The sequence below is a fragment of the Suricata suricatta genome, chromosome 1 (assembly GCF_006229205.1).
Source record: "Suricata suricatta isolate VVHF042 chromosome 1, meerkat_22Aug2017_6uvM2_HiC, whole genome shotgun sequence".
Lineage (NCBI taxonomy): Eukaryota > Metazoa > Chordata > Mammalia > Carnivora > Herpestidae > Suricata > Suricata suricatta.
The window spans coordinates 80,811,785-80,831,226 of record NC_043700.1 but is presented as its reverse complement, the minus strand read 5'-3'; the positions used below and the strand labels follow the sequence as shown (position 1 = coordinate 80,831,226).

At 33.3% G+C, this 19,442-nt stretch overlaps 1 protein-coding gene and 1 long non-coding RNA gene across 2 annotated transcripts in view; one reads left to right on the top strand and one right to left on the bottom strand.

Moving 5' to 3' along the window:
• The first annotated feature begins 512 nt into the window (after positions 1-512).
• LOC115292773 lies at positions 513-8,751 on the top strand. The gene is made up of 3 exons (XR_003909123.1): positions 513-598; positions 1,991-2,117; positions 8,536-8,751. It is a non-coding gene; the product is annotated as an uncharacterized LOC115292773 (long non-coding RNA).
• MGAT4D (MGAT4 family member D) overlaps positions 2,065-19,442 on the bottom strand; it is a 53,357-nt gene continuing 35,979 nt past the window's right edge. Inside the window, exons 7-11 of the mRNA XM_029940791.1 lie at positions 18,419-18,494; positions 16,791-16,905; positions 13,659-13,789; positions 9,227-9,334; positions 2,065-3,247 (exon numbers count right to left, since the gene is read on the bottom strand). Of these exons, the coding sequence (XP_029796651.1) occupies positions 3,137-3,247; positions 9,227-9,334; positions 13,659-13,789; positions 16,791-16,905; positions 18,419-18,494 (541 nt within the window). The 3' untranslated portion in view covers positions 2,065-3,136. The remainder of the gene's footprint in view (positions 3,248-9,226; positions 9,335-13,658; positions 13,790-16,790; positions 16,906-18,418; positions 18,495-19,442) is intronic.

Below are 19,442 nucleotides of genomic sequence, written 5' to 3'. Positions count from 1 at the left end.
TTTTTGAATGCTAAATTTATATCCTGATATCTTGAATTATTTTATATGAATTAGTTTTCTGATTAAGTCCCCTGACTTGGTCACATAGAATGTTACTTTTTATTTTCCAATTCTTATAATCGTTTTTTTTCTTATCAAATTTCACTGGCTAATATGGCCAGAACAGTGTAACAGTCTTAGATATAGTAGGGAAAAGTTGCTTTGTTTTCTGATGTTAGTAGAAATGCCTTCAGTGTTTCCCCATTAAATAAAGAACCATTTTTAGGATTGAGGTACATACATTGTATTTATGATTTTCAGATTTAACAAATTAAAATACACAACACCCCATGAGATTCTAATTTCATATAAACAAATATTTTTATACATATATTTTAGACATGTATTTTTCATATGTGTTTCTTATCTGGCCCTTAATTTTATCATGTTAAGAAAGCATTCATTGAAAATTTAATATTCTTATTGAAAATAGGTCTTCTTTTTTTCAAGGGTCTTTTTCAGCATCTGTAAAGGCAATCATCTGATTTTTCTCCTTAGACCTATTAGTAAGAATCCTACCCAGATTCTTGCACCTCTGGCATTAAAAAACCAGGCCATGGTATGTTGTTTTCTTAATGTGGCTTGGGAATTTATTTCTAATATTGCATTTAAGATTTTTGTATCAACTGTCATAAATGATATAGGTCTGTGGTTTTCTTTTTTGTGCCATCATTATTAGGACCAGGTATTCATGTTATACTAACATCAAAAAAAGGATGTGTGTATTTTCCTTTATTTGCTATACTCTGAAACAGTGTTAAAACATTGGGACTATCTGGTTTCTAGAAGTTTAGTTAAGTTCCCCTGTGTACTCATCTGGGCCTGGTGTATTTTTGTGCTTATAATTTCTCAATACATTTCTCTTCTATGAGAACTCATTGATTTAAGTTTTGTCTCTCCTCACATCAATTTTGGTAAACTACATTCTAAGAAATCCTCATTTTATCTGGGCCTTTAGAAAGAAAACTAGTATCAGCAAAACAAAAACCTATCCACTCGTATAAATTTCCTTATAATTCATTGCCTATGACTGGCTCTTAATAACACAGCATCTAAAAATGTAATTAGTTTTCATAGGAAAATGCCTACCCAGACTTAGCTCCCATTATTTGTTCATAATTGTTGCAATTCTGCCACAGAGTGGAAGGTCCATGTAAGAGAGTACGACAAATCGTGAGGTACTCTTGCCCACCTATGTTGGTGAAGGGTTAACTCTCTTACTCCCCAAGAGTGTAGTCACATTTACTGTTACTACTAGTGTTGGTGATGTTACCTTGATACTATTGACTTCAATAGTAAATAGTGCAGTTGTTGGTAGCTTATCTCAATACTTGAGAGAATTTTCTGTAAGAGAGAATTTCACCTATTATGGCTCCAAAGTTTGTAGAGCTTCTATCTACTTCAAAAGTAGTGTTTGCGGGGGAAAAAAAGATTTCAGTAGAAACTTGTCTGAATGTGGTTTCTACAAACTCATCTATTATGTTGAGCCAAGGGCATAAATATATCATATGCTTGAAGGGGCTTTAAAAAGTAAAATCAGTATGAATGTTATAAGAAAACAGTGCCCAAAATGGGGAGTAGGTGCTCTTTGCTCTGCTACATGCCAGATGAGTGTCAGGGATTCTCCAAATCACCTCTTTCTCAGATTATCTCAGACCAGGGGCCACGGGTGATGACTGAAATGGTCCAAACATTCAGCATTTGGGCAGAAGTGATGGGGATGAAAACTGGAGGTGTCTCTCCTGGCTACAATAGGAACATTTTCTGGAAATGCTTTGTGTCGACCACCAAAACTCTATGTTCTGGAATCATTTCATTAAGGACAACAGTTATGTGTTGAATCTTTAAGGCTCCTCTTCAACTTCTCTCTTTTTTTTTCTAGCATCTGCCACATGTAACATACATGTAATGTCTTTTCTTCTTCTCCCCTGCCCCCACCGCCCCAACCCAGCTTCGCTGAAATACACGTGACATATCGCTTCTTCTCTTCTAAAAGGAGAGGATAAAATGGACACATTTGAACAGTTCATCTTTCATATTCTTTTTATATGTTGGTGTGTGACACAGTTCATACTGAGGTAAGTATGTAAAGCTTTGGCACTCAGGGATAGATAATACACAGTAGAAAGTACAACTTTCATATTTTATAATAATAAAGAAGAATAAATGTTGGTTATTATTTCTCAAAATAAAGTAAAACTCAACAGGATAACAAGAAGAAAAGCGGAGTTTATATAGACTCCTATAGGAAACTGATAATCAAACAGACACAAATTAGTAAAATTTAAAAACCTGAATAAGTAAATTAAAAAGCCTGATATAAGAGAATTCTGCACTGAATAATTGGGAATATTTAAGAAGACATTTTTAAAGCACAAAACACATTTATAAAAAACAAATGAATACAACATATTTTAAAGAGAGTGTACAGACAGCATACATTCTTTTCAAATTCATATGAGACATAAGAATTCTTAACAATTCTCAAATCTTACCACACAGATAAAATCCACTAAGAAGGTAATTAAATGAGAAATCATCAGTAAAAGATGGCAAAAACCAACATATTTGGGAAAAAAATCCCCAAATAACCCAAGCTAAAAAGTATTAATAAGAGAAATTATAAAATCTTTAGAACTGAATGATTATCAGAATACATAAATATAAAGAGGTTGGTAATCAGTTCAAATGACACTTTAGGTGTAAGCTTATAGTTTTAAAATGCACTTATTTAAGAGACAAGAAGATATTGTTGCACTGCCAGACTGAAGCTTGCTTAAATTGTGCTTTCTATTTCTTTGGATGTCTTAACAAAATGGATAAGAACATATACCAATTTACATAGAATCTGTCCATAACAATAGCAAGTTTCTGAACTATTAGCTATTTATTAAGATTATGTGATAGCATCACTATCTAAGTCAACAAAATTTATTTCTTAATTTTCAAAACCTTCCCTGCCTTTACTATTTTAAATTAAATTAAATAGTAAGCATACAAATATCATAAATAAATACTATAATTTTTCTTGACATAAGAGGTAGCTTAGCATTTCAAGCCTACTAGTTTGTTTACTGTTTTCTTCTCTTCTATATAATTATGCATTTTCATTACTGTAATTTCTGAAAGATGCCATGAAAAACCAAGGTTGTCTGTTCCAATGTATTATGAAATTCTTTTTCTTCTTATTCTTATTATCTTCACATTTCTGAAATAAAACCAAGAGACCCATAATATCTAGGAAATTAATTAAAATAGAAATTACTTAATTCACAAGGATATAATTATTTTAACGAAAAAAATTTGACAATATTCTTTCTTTATTCTGTCCTTTTGACCACACTTTTGCCTTATAAGTAAAGAAGATAATTTTGCATCACCAAAGACATGATCCTTAAGATGTATTAGACAATATCAATTTTAATACCATGATGGTGTTGAAATTATTGACAGTAGGTTTCCATCACTGGGATACCTGGGAAATCTGTATTATTAGGATTATCATTAAAGCCAACAAACTGTTACTGACAAGGTACAGATAATTTTCAATAAACTCTACACCTAACATGGGGTTTGAACTCACAACTCCAAGATTAAGAGTTCCATGCTCTACTGAATAGCCAGAGGCCCCTGGCATGACAAAATCTAGGAACCTTTAAACATACACTTTATTTTTATATTTTAAAATATAAATAGATATAGGAAAGATTTAAGATAACAAATTGAAACATAATAATCTTTTAACACTAACATATGAAAGAAAATCAGAGACTAAACATAAAATTAGAACTGGAGGTATTTTGCTGTGAATACAAGAAAATATGAGTACTACATTTCATATGAAATTAGTTTTGAATTTCTTGTTAGTCAAAGGGAACAAAAATACCCACAATCGGCCCAAGAAGTCATGACTATTCTTTGGGAAAAAATGTCCTTTTTCTAGCTCAGAGAAAGTTGTCACACGTATCTTTACATAAAAAAGAAACATAACTTTAAATAATAGTTTTGAAAAACATGCAAATATGCCATATATTGTTCTTTAATAAAAATCAAAGGCATAAACTCAAATAATTCAGTTAAAGCATTTTGATGGGAAATCTCCGTCTATTTCCTCTCCATCACCTCCAACTCAGCTTAGTAGATTTAGCAACAGCAATAAAACAAATTGGGTCACACGTACCAAAAAAAAAAGTCATTGTTTAACTAAATTCAAAGTTAATTAGATATCCTGTATTTTATTTGGTATCGCTGCTTCCAATAGACTGAATCACTTTTCCCTACGCCCAGTGCACTGCACTAAAACAAACATGACTTTTCATGTCGGATGAAGCACTGGCCAATTATAGAAACACACTATTCTCTTGCTTATCAACTAATAGAAAAATCAAGTATCTTATTTGAGTTTTCAGAAATGATTCATACAGAAATATTTTAGTTGTTTCTAAATATCTTTTATGTTTATTAGAGATGTAGAACATGAAATGATAAAGAACATTTAAATTGATCACAGGCAAAACTTTTTAAAATTTAAAACTTAGGATATTCATCACCAAGATAAATTTTTTAATTAAATTATTATTTTTGAACTACTAGCTAGATGAATAGAAAAAAGCCAAACTATTTTTCTCCTTAATGAACCATTGAAAATTTATCTCACATTTTAAAAAGTTTTGTGAGAAGTGTAATACATAATTTAACTGGTTCAGGAGCAAATTTTACATAAAATTTTTTTTTAAAGACTTAAAGAGGGCCGCCTGGGGTACTCAGTCAGTTGAGCCTCTGACTTCAGCTTGGGTCATGATCTCTCGGACCGGACTGTGGGTTCGAGCCCCACATCGGCGGGCTCTGTGCTGACAGCTCAGCTCTGGGCTGGAACCTGCTTCAGAATCTGTGTCTTCTTCTCTCTGTCCTTCCCCTACCCATAGTCTGTCCTTCTCTCTCAAAAAATAAACATAAAAAAGAAGTATAAAAGACATAAAGAAATGACTATTAAAGTGTTGTTATGTTAGACCTGGTTAAAGGAAAGAGGGTGACATTTATCTTGTTGGGGTCATGAATGTAGATTTTATTTTACTGAAAGTCCTGGAAATTAAAATTTTGTTTCTGGAAGTTAAAAAACAAATAGGCTGAACAGTCAAAGTTCACGGATGAACTAGCAGGCTGCCTAATGAAGAAGGTGAATCAGGCACAAGTATGTACTTTCACTCTTTCTAGAAATCACACTTAACGTTAGGGGCCCGTTAAAAATACAGGATCTTACAAACAGAATGGAGAGGAAACCATGGCACCACAACGGAGGTCTGTGAGGCAACTGTATGGAAACTGAGGCACCATCTGCAGGAGAGAAACCCCCACTACTGCTAGGAAAGGAGGTGAAGACGGGGCCAAACTGTGGGGCTGGCTTGCAAGTCTGAGAGGTGGTGAAAGCTCCAAATACCCTCTCCCACCCCACAAGCCAGGTGACCGACTTCTCTTCACTCTTGATAGGTAATTCTCTGAAAAGGCAAACATAGGATATCTAGACTCAAACCAGAGGAAGGATAATAGTGATAAACAGAACAAATGAGTAAATATTGACAAAGCGAACATCGAAAACGCCAGCTATCTTTGCCTACTGGGCTCCCAGATTCTCTAGCAATTGAATTAGCCCATGAAGCCAAACTTAGCGGCACTGATGGGTGATTCTTTAGGGCAAGAGCCTAGCCACGCCTCCCCAGAGAGGGAAACTGACAGGTTTGGCCATGTGCTCAGGGCCTCCGACCACCTTTCTCTTTTTGAACATGTACTCTATGATCACTACATACCTGAGGAAACCCTTTACCTTAAAGAACAGAGACCAAAAACAACAGCAACAACAAAAACAACTTGGAGGAACTAGAAACTATGCAGGAAAAAGAAACTTAAAAAATATTTTAAAAATATTAAAATCCTCATAAAATAAGAACCAAGGGTTCAATGACATTATGAGGACGAAAGGGGTTCTTCAGACATTAAGGCTATAAGAGCAGAAACAAACAAAAACCTAGGAAACCGACCAATGAAAACTGCTTCCTTCCCAAAAAAACAAAAAAGCACTCATAAAAAGGATATAAAACAAAATTTAGAAAAACTTTCAGAAAGTGAAGCAAATAGAAAATAGGAAGGGGAAAGTAAGAGACACAGAGAACATCAATCCAAGGAATTTTACATTTGAAATAGTGTTCCTTAAAAAGAGCATAGGAAAAAGAGGGAGACATTTATCAACAACATTATTTCTGAATATGTTCCAGAATTGAAACACGAGTTTTCATATTTAAAAATCCCACCAAATATCAAGCACAACAGATAAAAATAGACCTATGATCATGAAATTGTAGAACCTTAAATATAAGAAAACTTTTAAAGGTTTACAAATGGAAAAATTGGGCTTATCCCAAAAAACAGGAATTAGAATGGCTTTAGCTACTTTTTATCAGCGACACTCTTGAATACCTTCAAAAATCAGAATTCAGAATCCTTTGCCTAACCAACCTAACAACTAAGTTTGACAGACTGCAGTCATTTTAAGATGTTTTAGTTCTCGAAGAATTTACCTCCTACTCAACCTCTCTCAAGAAATTACCAGGAAGAGGGGGTGTGCTTTACAAAAGCAAATGAGTAGACCAAGAATGATACAGATTTGAGATATAGAAAACAGGAAAATCAACTGCCTCGTTCCTAAGATATCTGCTAGAACTGGTCAGAAGGCTGCAGGAGAGAGATTTTTCAAGATTAGGAAGTGGTAGAAATGCAGAAAAGCATTCAACAATATTCAACATACATTCATGATTGTTAAAAGGTTTGAATACATCACAAACAGATTTAGATAATTCACAGGGAATTTGAGGACGAATTAGTGATAAGTACACTGAAATAAACTTAAAATTCAAAAAAGCTATATAATAAAGGAGAAGTAGAAAGAGCATACTATGTATTTAAGTGTAAACAGCATTTATATTCTCATTATAAAACCATTGAATACTGAACTAAGCAATGACATAACTATATGGACAGAGTGGAGGTTTGAGTGGAGTGAACTCTATCAAAGTGAAAATCTTTCATTCACTGAGAGGCACTATTAAGAAAATGAAAGAGCAAGCCATAAGCTGAGACCATATATGGAATTATTACACTTCAAAAGTAAACAGGTGAGCAACCCAATTTTTTAAATGGGCAAATACTTGAACAGAAATTTCACAAACCATATACATACATTTCATTAAAATCCATATTTGATAAAAATCTATATTTCATTATATATATATATACACACATACAACTAGCACATGAAAAGATGCTCAATATCATTTGCCATCAAAGAAATGCAAATTAAAATCATAATAAGATTATCAGAATCTGCCATTTCTAGAATTTCACATTGAATCATGCAGTCTATAGTCTTTTGCATCTGACTTTTTTAATTTAGCACAGTGTTTTAGAAATTCATCCATATATTTGCATCTATTGATAAGAATGAGGCTTCACACTGAGATCTCTTGTCTCCAAATTCATTTTGTGTGTACAGTACATGATAAAAAAGGAAAATACTTACTCATTATTCTCAAATAAAGTATTAGAGAGAATATCAGAAAGTTATATGTATAAAATCTTAAAAATACACAAAATATGATTATAAAATTAGGCTAACAAATATCTGATAATTTTCTACATATTTATATCAATTTTTATACTTACCACTATATTATCAAAGGCTTAATTTTTATATGATATAGTCTCTTATTCACTATGAAGGAAGTTGAGAACTAAGACTAATCCTCATTATGTCATTTTTTCCAAAGATTGATGCTGATCATTTTTAAAGAAGGTACTCGAATGATGAAACTCCTAATAATAAATATCCTGTTAGAAAATTTTAAGATAATATGACTAAATAATTATCATAATTAAAGTAATATACATTTAAAGTATATACAATCACATTGGACATGTCATTAAATTGTTATTTATTCCTATTTTCCACGGTGTGAGATATAAAAAGGTAAAAAGCTAGATTATAATATCAAAATGAGTGATTAGATAAATATTCTACTTAATCAGTTGTAAATTTACAAATGTTAGGTTAAAATAGCTCATCCAGAAAAAAATATAATGGAAGAAAAGAATCCCATTATAAGAGCACTAACAAATAGAGTGGTATGGGCCAATTTCTCTCTGCATCACCTACAGCTATGTTTTATGTATTTTTATGGTGTTATTTTTTGTATGCAGATTCATACATTTTTATTATGACAGACACTTGTTGTTTTGCTTAATGAATATTTTCAATCTAGAATTTCACTTTGCCTAATAGCTAATAGCCAACATCTACTGAATTCACACTATGTTTCAGGCAGTGTTCCAAAGAATGCAGTATGATAAATACACAGAGTTAAGGAGTAGAAAAGGTGGAAGGAGGGCCAATCATAAATAATGAGTGAAATGATGGGAGTATATGTATATACCTTTCTCTCATTTCAGTTGACAAAGGATTAAAGCAATCATTTGCTTTGTTGTGTGAAGAAAAGAAGAAGGGAGAGATGTTGATCATCTTTCAAAGGTGGAAAATATCTTAAGGATCATCTAATTTAAACTTCTCCTCTTACAGATTGAAAAAAGCACAGAGGCCTCTCAGGGCTTGCCCGATATCGCGTTCGTAGGTCACCATAAATAAAAACCAGGTGTTTTGACTCTAAAGTCTTTGCTTCTTCTACCCTAGCAAGATGCTAATTCTTTTATAAATAACATTGTTTCTAAAAATGTTGGAAAATTTAAGAATGGTTAAAAACCAAACAATACTGAATTTTTGTTGATACGATAGTGACCTGAAATGAGAATGTCGATACATTTAAATTAAATAGGGACATTTTATTTGGAAATATCCTTGTCTAAGTTTAAATATTAGACTAAAATCGTAAACATTATTATGATTTTTAAAACATGTTTTTAGCCATGACTTGAATTGTACAGCTGGTAACAGTAAGGCAAAGAAGTTAATATAGGCAGGATTTTTCTAACCACGACAGATAACTTGGGTCTTGAGAAGATGATTGCTCTTCACAACCTCTAGCTATCATAAGATGAACTATGTTTAAACAACCATATGTCATAGTCTCTCTTATGTTTCCATCATTCCTTTTCTAAAGAATAGTTTATAAGTTGACAATCTTACTTTGGAATATTGTTCTCGTCCAGGGAATGATGACTGTATACCCACATGCTGGAAAAGAGAAGGTTTATATCGAATACGAATTTGCTTATTTCGTTCTGCACATTTTTCCTGGGGAAAATGAAAAGAAACAACAATCTTCTGAAACAACCCAAATACTCCTTTTTATTGCACTTCTAGATGGAAGAATGCTGTATTATATTAGTTTTTGCCAGAGTTCTATTTTAATATATAAACATTAAATAAAACTTTATTTCTTAGTTTTTTCTTCAGAAGAATAATAAAACAAAAGTTGAGATACAAAAAGCTTTTAGTTAAAGCATACATCTTCTTGAACTCTGTTGTAGAAAATCAGGCTACTGTTGTACCAACTATAATTTTCTACTCCCTTCTTTTCATATCAACAACATAAAGGAATTTTTTTTGTATTTTTCTACCCATTTCTCTCAGACTACAGTATTCTTTTTCATTTCATATTAATTCCTACACTGTTACAGCCCCCTCAATGTATTAGATAGAAAAAAAAACCATGATTAAAACAAGGAACCAATATTATGCTTTATAGAAAAAGATGTGGTTAATCTCATTAAAAATAAAAATAAGAAAGATGACCTATGAAACCACTCCTTAATAGTAAGAGCAAACATTTGACATTATTACAATCACTGAGAATTACTTTATATACTGTATACTTAGAAAATTCATAAAAATACATCTCAAATTTGTATACTAAATAATTTTTATTCAAGTATAATTAACATATAGTGTTGTATTAGTTCAGGTATAATGATCCAACAGTTCCATTTCTCAGTGCTCATCAAGATAAGTGTTCTCTTAATCCCCTTTACCTACTTCACCCAACCCTCCACCTACCTCCCCTCTGGCAACACCTGTTTGTTCTCTATATTGAAGGGTCTGTTTCTTTGTCAATCTGCTTATTTGTTTTGCTTCTGAAATTCCATATATGAGTGAAATATTATAGTATTTGTGTTTCTCTGATTTAGTTTACTTAGTATTATACCCTCTAGGCCCAACCATGTAATTGAAAATGGCAAGATTTCATTTTTTTTGTGGCTGAGTAATTGTCCATTTATATATACCACAGCTTCTTTATACACTCCTCTATTGACGGATACTTGGGTTGCTTCCATATCTTGGCTATTGTAAATAATGCTGCCATAAACATAGGGGTGCACATATCCTTTCCAGTTAGTATTTTGTTTTCTCTGGGTTGATATCCAATACTGGAATTACTAGGTCATAAGGTAATTCTATTTTTAATTTTTTGAGGAACCTCCATACTGTTTTCCACAGTGCCTTCACCAATTTGCATTCCCACCAATAGTGCATAAGGGTTCCTTTTTCTCCACATCCTTGCCAACACTGTTATTTCTTGAGTTTTCTATTTTAGCCATTTTGACAGGTGTGAGATGCTACTTTGTTGTGGTTCTGATTTGCATTTCCCTGATGATGAGTGATGTTGAGCATCTTTCCATGTGTCCATTGGCCATCTATATGACTTCTTTGGAAAGTATTCAGGTTATTCTGTCAATACTTTAATTGGATTAGTTGGGGGGTTTTTGGTGCTGAGTTGTATAAGTTATTTATATATTTTGGATATTTAACCCTTTGATATATTACTTGCAAATATCTTCTCCCATTTGGTAGACTACAACTTTGTTTTATTTAATAATTTTTTAAATGGCGGGCTAAAATCCATTTCTACTCAGTATGAACATGTAGGAAAATATTATATTAAAGGATTGTTTTTATAACTGTAAAGTATTTAACTAATCTAAGGTTACTTTAATTTGAAACTAAAGTCTGATAAAATTAGTTGAGGTGTTAAAAACTAGCAAATATAGTAATATTTGCTAAGCTATTAATAGAAGTTTCAATGAGATGGTATTATCAAATGCCAGCTTCCCACAAAATGTCCCCCAAATAACCTGTTGATAAAGTAAAGCTGAGTTCATTGCTTATTGCAGTTAAGGGAGAAACTGTCTTAGCAGTGTCTACTAAAGTCTTGCGTTTATTTTTTAATTGGGTTATTTTTCTGTTATTGAGTTATGAGAATTTTATATATATTCTGAATACAAGTCCTTATTGTATATGGAATTTACAAATGTTCCTTCATAGTCTGTGGTGTGTTATCCTCTAACAGTAAAATTTACAGTACAAAAGATTTGAATTTGAATGAAATCTAATTTAGCAATTTTTAAAAACTGAACATAGTTTTAGTATCATGTCTAAGAACTCTTCTCCTGGATCCTGAAGAGATTTTTTTACATTTTCTTTTTATAGTTTATGTTTTATATTTAAGTAGATGATCTATTTTGAAATAGTGTTTTTATCAAGCATGATGTTTTGGTTGATAAGTAGATAGGTCTGTATATGTACATATGTATACGTATACATATATGTGTGTGTAGGTCTATGTAAACATATACATATCTAACTACATATCACATATACACACATCCAGCTAATCCAATACACATTTATTGAGAAGACTATTCTTTCTCCATTGAATTACATATGCTTCTTTGTCAAATACCATTTGGCCATACTTTGTGAACCTATCTGAGCTGTTTATTTGGTTCCATGGGTCTATTTGTTTACCTCTTTACCTATAAATGTTTGTCTTGCTTACCTGTAGCTTTAGAATAAGATTGGAAATTGAGTAATGTGATGCCTCCAACTTTCTCCTTATTTTTTCATGATTATTTTAGCTAACCTAGTCCCTTTGCCTTTTCTTAAAAATTTTAGAACTAGTTTGTCTATATTTACCATAGAAAATCCTGCTGGGATTTTTATCGGAATTATGTTAAATTTATAGATCAGTTTGGGGAGCATTTGCACATTTACTCTATTGAGTCTTACAATCTATAATCATGGGATGTCTATTTCTTTCATCAGCACGTTTAGATTTTCAGCATAAAAATCTCTGTATTTTGTTAGAACATACACACACATATGCATCATGATATTCTCTATTTATTGATAATTTATGTTTTTGAGTCTTGTTTGTCAGTACTTTTAGAAATTTATCAGTTTTCTTGTTCTTTTCAAAGAACTGCTTTTATGTTGTCAGTTTTGTTGCTGTCTGCCCTCATAGCCATTATTCTCTTTCTTCTGCTTGATTTGGGTTGATTTTGCTCTCTTTTTCTATTTTCTTAAAAGTGGAAGCTGAGATTATTAATGTGAAATCTTTCTTCTCTTCTAAGGTAAAGATTTCTAGGATAAATTTCTCCTTAAGCAGTACTTTAGCTGCATCCCACAAATTTTGATAGGTTGTATTTTCATTTCATTCAATTCAAAGCATTTTCTAATTTCCTTTGAGACTTCCTCTTTCACTCATGGTTTATTCAGGAGTGTATTGTTTAAATTCCAAGTGCTTGTAGATTTTTCAGTTATCTTTCTGTTATTAATTTCTTCTTTTTTAATGTTTATTTATTTTGAGAGGGAGAGATAGAGAGTGAGCAGGGGAGGGGCAGACAGAGGGAGACAGAAAATCCCAAGTAGGCTCTGCACTGTCACTACAGAGCATGATGCAGGGCTCAAACTCACAAATCACAAGATCATGACCTGAGCCAAGGTCAGAAGTTTAACGGATAGAGCCGCCCAGGAGTCCCCATGTGTATTTTAAAATAATATGTTTTGTACTGCTCTTAGATGTGGTGTTTTTAAAATATCAATTAAATCCAGATGGTAGATGGTGTTGTTCAATTCTTTTATCTCTTTGCTGATTTTCTACCCACCAGTTCTGTTGCTGAGGGAGGAGTGTTGAAGTCTCCAACTATAATTGTAGACTAATCTATTTCTCTCTTTAGTTCTGCCTTCTTTTGCTTCATGTATTTTGAGTCTCTGTCATCAGATGCATACACATTTAGGATTGTTGTATCTTCTTGGTGATTTAACTCTTTTACCAGTATATAGTATATTTCTTGATCTCTGGCCAAAATTTTTGGGTTTTTGCACCAAAGTCTATTTTAATACTAATATAGCTTTTTGTTTTTGTCTGCATGGTATTTCTTTTTCCATCTTTTCTTTTTAACCTATGTATATCATTATATTTGAACTGAGTACAGACATTAAGTAATGCATTGTGGTTTTTACCATTCTGATGAACTACTTCTTAGCTGGCATGTTTTGATCATTTATATGTGATGTAAACATTGACATATATGGATTTGCATCTATCATTTTACTATTTTTTGTTTTTTTGTCACTTTTTTTCCACTTTTCACTAAATTTGTGGCCTCTCGTTACTTCATGTAGTAGGCATAAATGTCAATAAAAATTCTGGATACCAGAACTTAAAAAACTAATGCAATCATCAGGTTTAGTTCTGTAAACAAATTTCAGGGAATTACATTAGACAGATAGTATTCTCCTAAAATATTGTATATTTACAAAGTAAAGAAATACTCACAGGATTCTCTCCTGGGTTACACATCTTTACCTGAAAAATGTCCCACAGGAGCAAATCTATGGGTTTATCTTTATAGAACATTAAAAAAAACCGCACAAAGTCAGTTAAGTCCTCAGATTTAAATAGCTTTCCTATGGAGAAAAAGTAAACAAATCCAAATAACTCTTGAATGTTTACACCATATATCAGAAAATAACCCTTATATATAGTTGTTCATTCTATTAACAAGAGAAAGGACCCCCCAAAAAATATTAAAAATTAAATATATCCTTATATAAATATATCCTTAAAGCATTCATGAAGTTGAAGGATAATAAAATATATCTGCTTAAGTGTTACAGATTACCACTTCCGGGGCAGAGGAGGGTGAAGCAGGTTTAGAACAGTGAATATCCCAGGAAATCGACTTTGATGATCAATGAGGATCAATTGCTAAGTATTGTGAACGATATATACATAAAATGAAATGTACAGAAGCTATAATCTTTTACTTAATTTTGTAGAAGTAAATCTTATAACCTGACTTTTGTAGAATTTTATCTATCTACTACATTTTTTATGTAGCATTTAATTTGATTGAAATATAGCATTATTTCAATATTTGAGCACTGTTTTATAAGAATTTCATTTCTAATTGTATTTGTGAAACTTAAAGATTTGCTATATTTTTTTTCCCCATAATATTTTATTGTCAAATTGGTTTCCATACAACACCCAGTGCTCTTCCCCTTAAGTGCCCTCCACCATCACCACCACCTCTTTTCCCCCCTCCTCCTTTCCCCTCAACCCTCAGTTCATTCTCAGCATTCAGTAGTCTCTCAAGTTTTGTGTCCCTCTCTCTCCCCAACTCGTGAGATCATGACCTGAGCCAAAGCCGGGCGCTTAACCGACTGAGCCACCCAGGCGCCCCTGCTATATTTTAAAGTAGGTTATTTCCATAGGTCCAATTGCTTTCTTCTAATATGCCGCATCTTGGATTTTTAAACGAAGTTGAAGGTATAAGATTCAGGTAAATGTTAACTAGTGTAAAATATATCTAATCATTTAATAAATATGATAGTAGGAAGTAACCATGCTTCTTTTTCTTCACTAGGAGTTGAATCTCTTTGAGTTATTTAGTCAAATGCATAATTGTATTTTAATTTTTTGGTTTTTATATAGGAACCATAGCAAGTGATGTAATATGGAAATGGCTGAGCCAATATTTGTCTTTTTCTTACCTGCTGTCAGCATGCTGTAAAATTCTATTTAGCCAACTCATATTTTTGGTAATATTGAGTAAGAAAATTGTTAGTATTATAATAACAATAACAACAAAAACCAAAGCTGTTGTAAACTTAAACTGAAATAAGACTCTAGCATTACATATCCAGTGCTCCTTCAGTGTGCTCTTGTGATCAGAATGGGAATATTCTGCATCCTTCTCATACCAGACTTTGGTGAGAAAGAGACAAAGAATTTAAAGTGATCACAGTAATGTATCAACAAAATTATTTCCTCTTCCAGCTTATTAGGATTACCTAATACCTTAGGTATTATCTATAATTTTTCTTCCTATTTAAATCAAAGCTGTGCATAAACCTTTGGAGTCTTAAAATTGGATTCTATAACACTTGACAGAAAGTATGGGAAAGAAGGTGGTCAAGTTAGTATATGAATAACAGATAGATTTCACTAGCAGTCAGAGAAATGCTTAACACTCTCCCAAAGGGAAAAAAAAAAAAAGATATAATGGATAGAATTGCATGTTGTCAAGCATATGGGGAGGTGGGAATTCGTATGCACTGCTTAGGGGACGATAAACGGTACAGCCCATCTGCAGTGTAATCTGGCATGACTCAGAGACACAGTCAGATTCACCCTCAGGGCTCCTGTGCCAGGGGACAAAATATGTCACTTCATTTCTTTGTGGCAGCAGAGAGTTGGGAGCAAAGTTGATCATTTCGAGGATGGAGAAGTAAAATGGATCATTATGTGGGGCTTACGCAACAGCAGTAAGAAACAATAAACTAAATGGACACAAATCAACATGTTGACAGTTTTAAAATCTAGTTTTGAGGACAAAAAAAAGTTAAGGGGCATGATAGGTTTATCAGATCATCATTTATGTAAATTTTAAACAGATACAAACATTAAAAACACCAATATAAGCATTTTAATGTATACTTAAAAAAAAACATTCTTAAATGTTCATAATTTACTTTTGAGACGGAGAGACAGAGCATGAGCAGAGGAGGGGAAGAGAGACGCAAGTCACAGAATCTAAAGCAGGTCCCAGGCGCCTGCCTCACTGTCGGCACAGAGCCAGACGTGGGGCTGGAACTCACAAACTGTGAGATCATGACCTGAGCCGAAGTCGGACAGTTAACCGACTGAGCCACCCAGGTGCCCCTATATGTATACTTGGAACGTATTAGAGTGGAAACTTATTGGGGAGTAGGAGGAAGTAGGAGTAGGGATTGGGCATAAAATGAAAGAATAAAATAAGAGCAGGCTCCTGTACAAAAGAAAGAATGACATGAACCATGAAATGAGTATGGTAAGTCAACTTGCTGCCTCTAGATTCAAATAAAAGAAAAAGTATTGAAGGGAGGGTAGAAGAGTGGAATGAAGAAAAAAGAAAGTCTATAGAAGAAATTTTTTAAAAATCCCATCATGGGCACAATTTTAGGAACTATTTTATGGTGGGTATGATTCATATATTTTATACTTGTCTAAGTATGTCAGATTTGGCATACTGGCAATTATAGGGAATTTAGAGTATGGTAGTCCTAAATTAGAATTCCTTTCTGTACAACTTTAATTCTTTGAGTTTCTATATAAAATAGAGCAGTACCCTTTAGTCACTGAGCTAACATGTGAGCCAGACTCCCAGCAAGCATTTAGCAAGTGGTAGCTTTCTTACATTTTCATCACATGTATCTGTATCTCAATCTGCTTATTTATATTGTCTATCTAGGAAAAAATTGGTTTAAAAATACACTTTCTGAAACTCAGATACTTAAATTTGATCTTACTGTTAAATTAATAGTATCTTTACAGAAATCATGCCATTCCTTTCCATTTAGTAACAGACTAATAAGTTCTTAAGAACCTTTAAGATTATTGTGCGATAAAAAATACACTGCTTACCTATGAATCCAAGAATTGAAAACTCAATATAAAACCAATTATTTGAAGTGATATTATGCACAAAATCTGTGATTTGTGTGAAGTACATCTTTTTAGCTATGATATCATCTTCTAGCTGGAAAAAAAAAACAAAAGTCGTTAGATCCTTTGATGCTTCCATTAAATAAATTGTATTAGCTTGAGAACTGAAAATACTTTCTCAATAGAATACACTGAATACAAAGTTTTTATGAGGTTATTTTATTTTTAGTTCAATTCACTGAGGGTATTTACTATTGGTTACTTTTCACTTTCAGATTTTGAGACCAGAGCTGCTCTGTTTCTTTCCTAAGTACTAATATGGAACACTCAACCTAAATTCTCATTGAAAAAAAACTATTGATCTGAATCCATTTTCATCCTTACAAATGCTTCAGTTCCTAGTTTAAGACTAACTAGCTTTATGTTTGAGATGACAGGTCCCACTCTGTCACCAGAGAACCAGCGAATGTGGTTGGCAAGGAGATGACAGAAGGGAGCTGGCACTCTCTTCCACACCAGCCGGGCAGAGTGACGGAACATAAGCCTAGGACAGCTCTCCGTAAGACAGGAGGAAAGGGAAACAATAATTTTCTTTTTAAAAAATATTTATTTATTTATTTTGGAATAGAGAGAGGAAGAGCATGAGCAGGGGAGGGGCAAAGAGAGAGGAAGACAAGAGAATTCCAAGCAGGCACCGTGCTGTCAGCCCAGAGGCCAACTCCAGTCTCCATCTCATGATGGAGATCATGACCTGAGCCAAAATCAGGAGTCAGACACTTAACATACTGAGCCACCCAGGTGCCCCTAAAATTTTCTTTTTTTAAATTTTATATATATAATGGGTAATCTATACACTAAGAGTGTCTCCTTAATGATTCAGAAAAATGTGGAAATCCTCAAGCACACTATTACCAGAGCACAAACTACAATTACATTGTTTCACATTGGGAGGAATACACTGGTGGATCTCATGTTTCTGTTAACTAGAAATCAAAAGGCTCTTTTTTTTTTCTTCTTCCAGTAAAAGAGAAGATCCTGCTTTAGACCTTTTACTAACATTCTCTCATCTCCAGAGATACCTTACAAACTCTTCTTACAACTGCTCATTGTCACATGTAGTTAGGTGTGTTACTCACTGCTGATACCTATTTAACACTCTTATTTAAGAATATGCCAGAATTCAGTGTTACAAACTATATACAATTTATTTATTTCAGAAACACAGTGAGGCACTGTAGAATGGGGTAGAACCTAAAATACGAGAGGAGACAATGTAGGGTACCAATGGTAAGCATATGTACGTCTGGCATATATTAAGTGCTCAAAATATGTTTGTCTTATGTAATACACTTGTGGCAAGACAAAGGTAGGGAATATGATTTCCATTTTTTTCTAATTTGAGAATTTTTCAGTTTGGGTCAGGTAACTATGATTTTCTCTGTTTATAGTAAACCCAGCTAGAAGACTTACATCAAATCAACTTTAAACTTCCTTTTGGCATTCTAATATAACAAGTATTTTCTTATTTTCTGAATACAAAGTAAGGTGGAGGAATACAATAGAACATAATACTTCCACTTAAAATGATATATTTACCAAGGTCTTACCTGTAAATAATACATGGCCTTCGGTTGGGCATACAACATCAAAAAACAGAAATCCAGTACTTGTTTGATGCGCCAACTAAGGAGAAATAACAAAATCTGTTAATATTTGTTATTTTTATATAATTTTACTTACAAGCACACTTCAGTAATTGAAAACAAACTTTGCTAACATAGAGCAGTATCTACAGTAAGCGAAATGGAATGTTATACCGAAAAGTTATATTAAAGTTTCCCATCTTCATTCAGTGGGTGGTATCTGCCATCACTAAACTAGAAAACGCATAATCTATTTATTTTACATTTTGGTTAGTTAACTTTTGATCTGTACAAAAAAGTTAATATCCGTTCTCTCGTAGGTCTTGTTCAAATAAAAGTAAGAAGAAACTTTATTTTAATTTAATACTAAGCTAGGTATGAGGCCAGATCCTGAAGAGACAAAGGGCAACACTTAATGCAGCTCTTGCCCTTCTGAGTTTCATAATCTTCTATGAAAAAATAGAAAAATCATAAAAACAGAATTAGATAAGTGATGTATAAAGACATTGGCAATGATGGCATAAAATAAGATGGCGCGGGTGGAGGGGGCTGTCATTCAGCGAGAGGACAGTGCTGCAAAGGCATGAAGCGTGAGAGAGCGCGCCGCCTTAGATCTACAGCGCCGAGAATGGACGGAAAAGAAGCTGATGCTGGTAAGGTGGGCAGAGACCAGATCGTGAAGGAAACTTTGCACCTGATCTCCTATGAAAAGGGATTCTTCCTGGCTACACTATGGAGAACGTACTGGAAGAGAGGCCAGGCTAGGCTAGGCTTAGGGAAAGCAAACAGATCGTTAATGGCCTGAACTAAGTCCAGAGCAGAGGAACAGGGATGAGAGGGATGATGCAGAGGGACATTTTTTTTCTAAAATAAAGGTTTATTCATTTTTGAGAAAGTGTGAGCAGGAGAGGGGTGGGGGTGGGGAGGCAGAATACCCAAAGTGGGATCCATGCTGACAGCAGCAAGCCAGATGCGGGGCACAGACTCA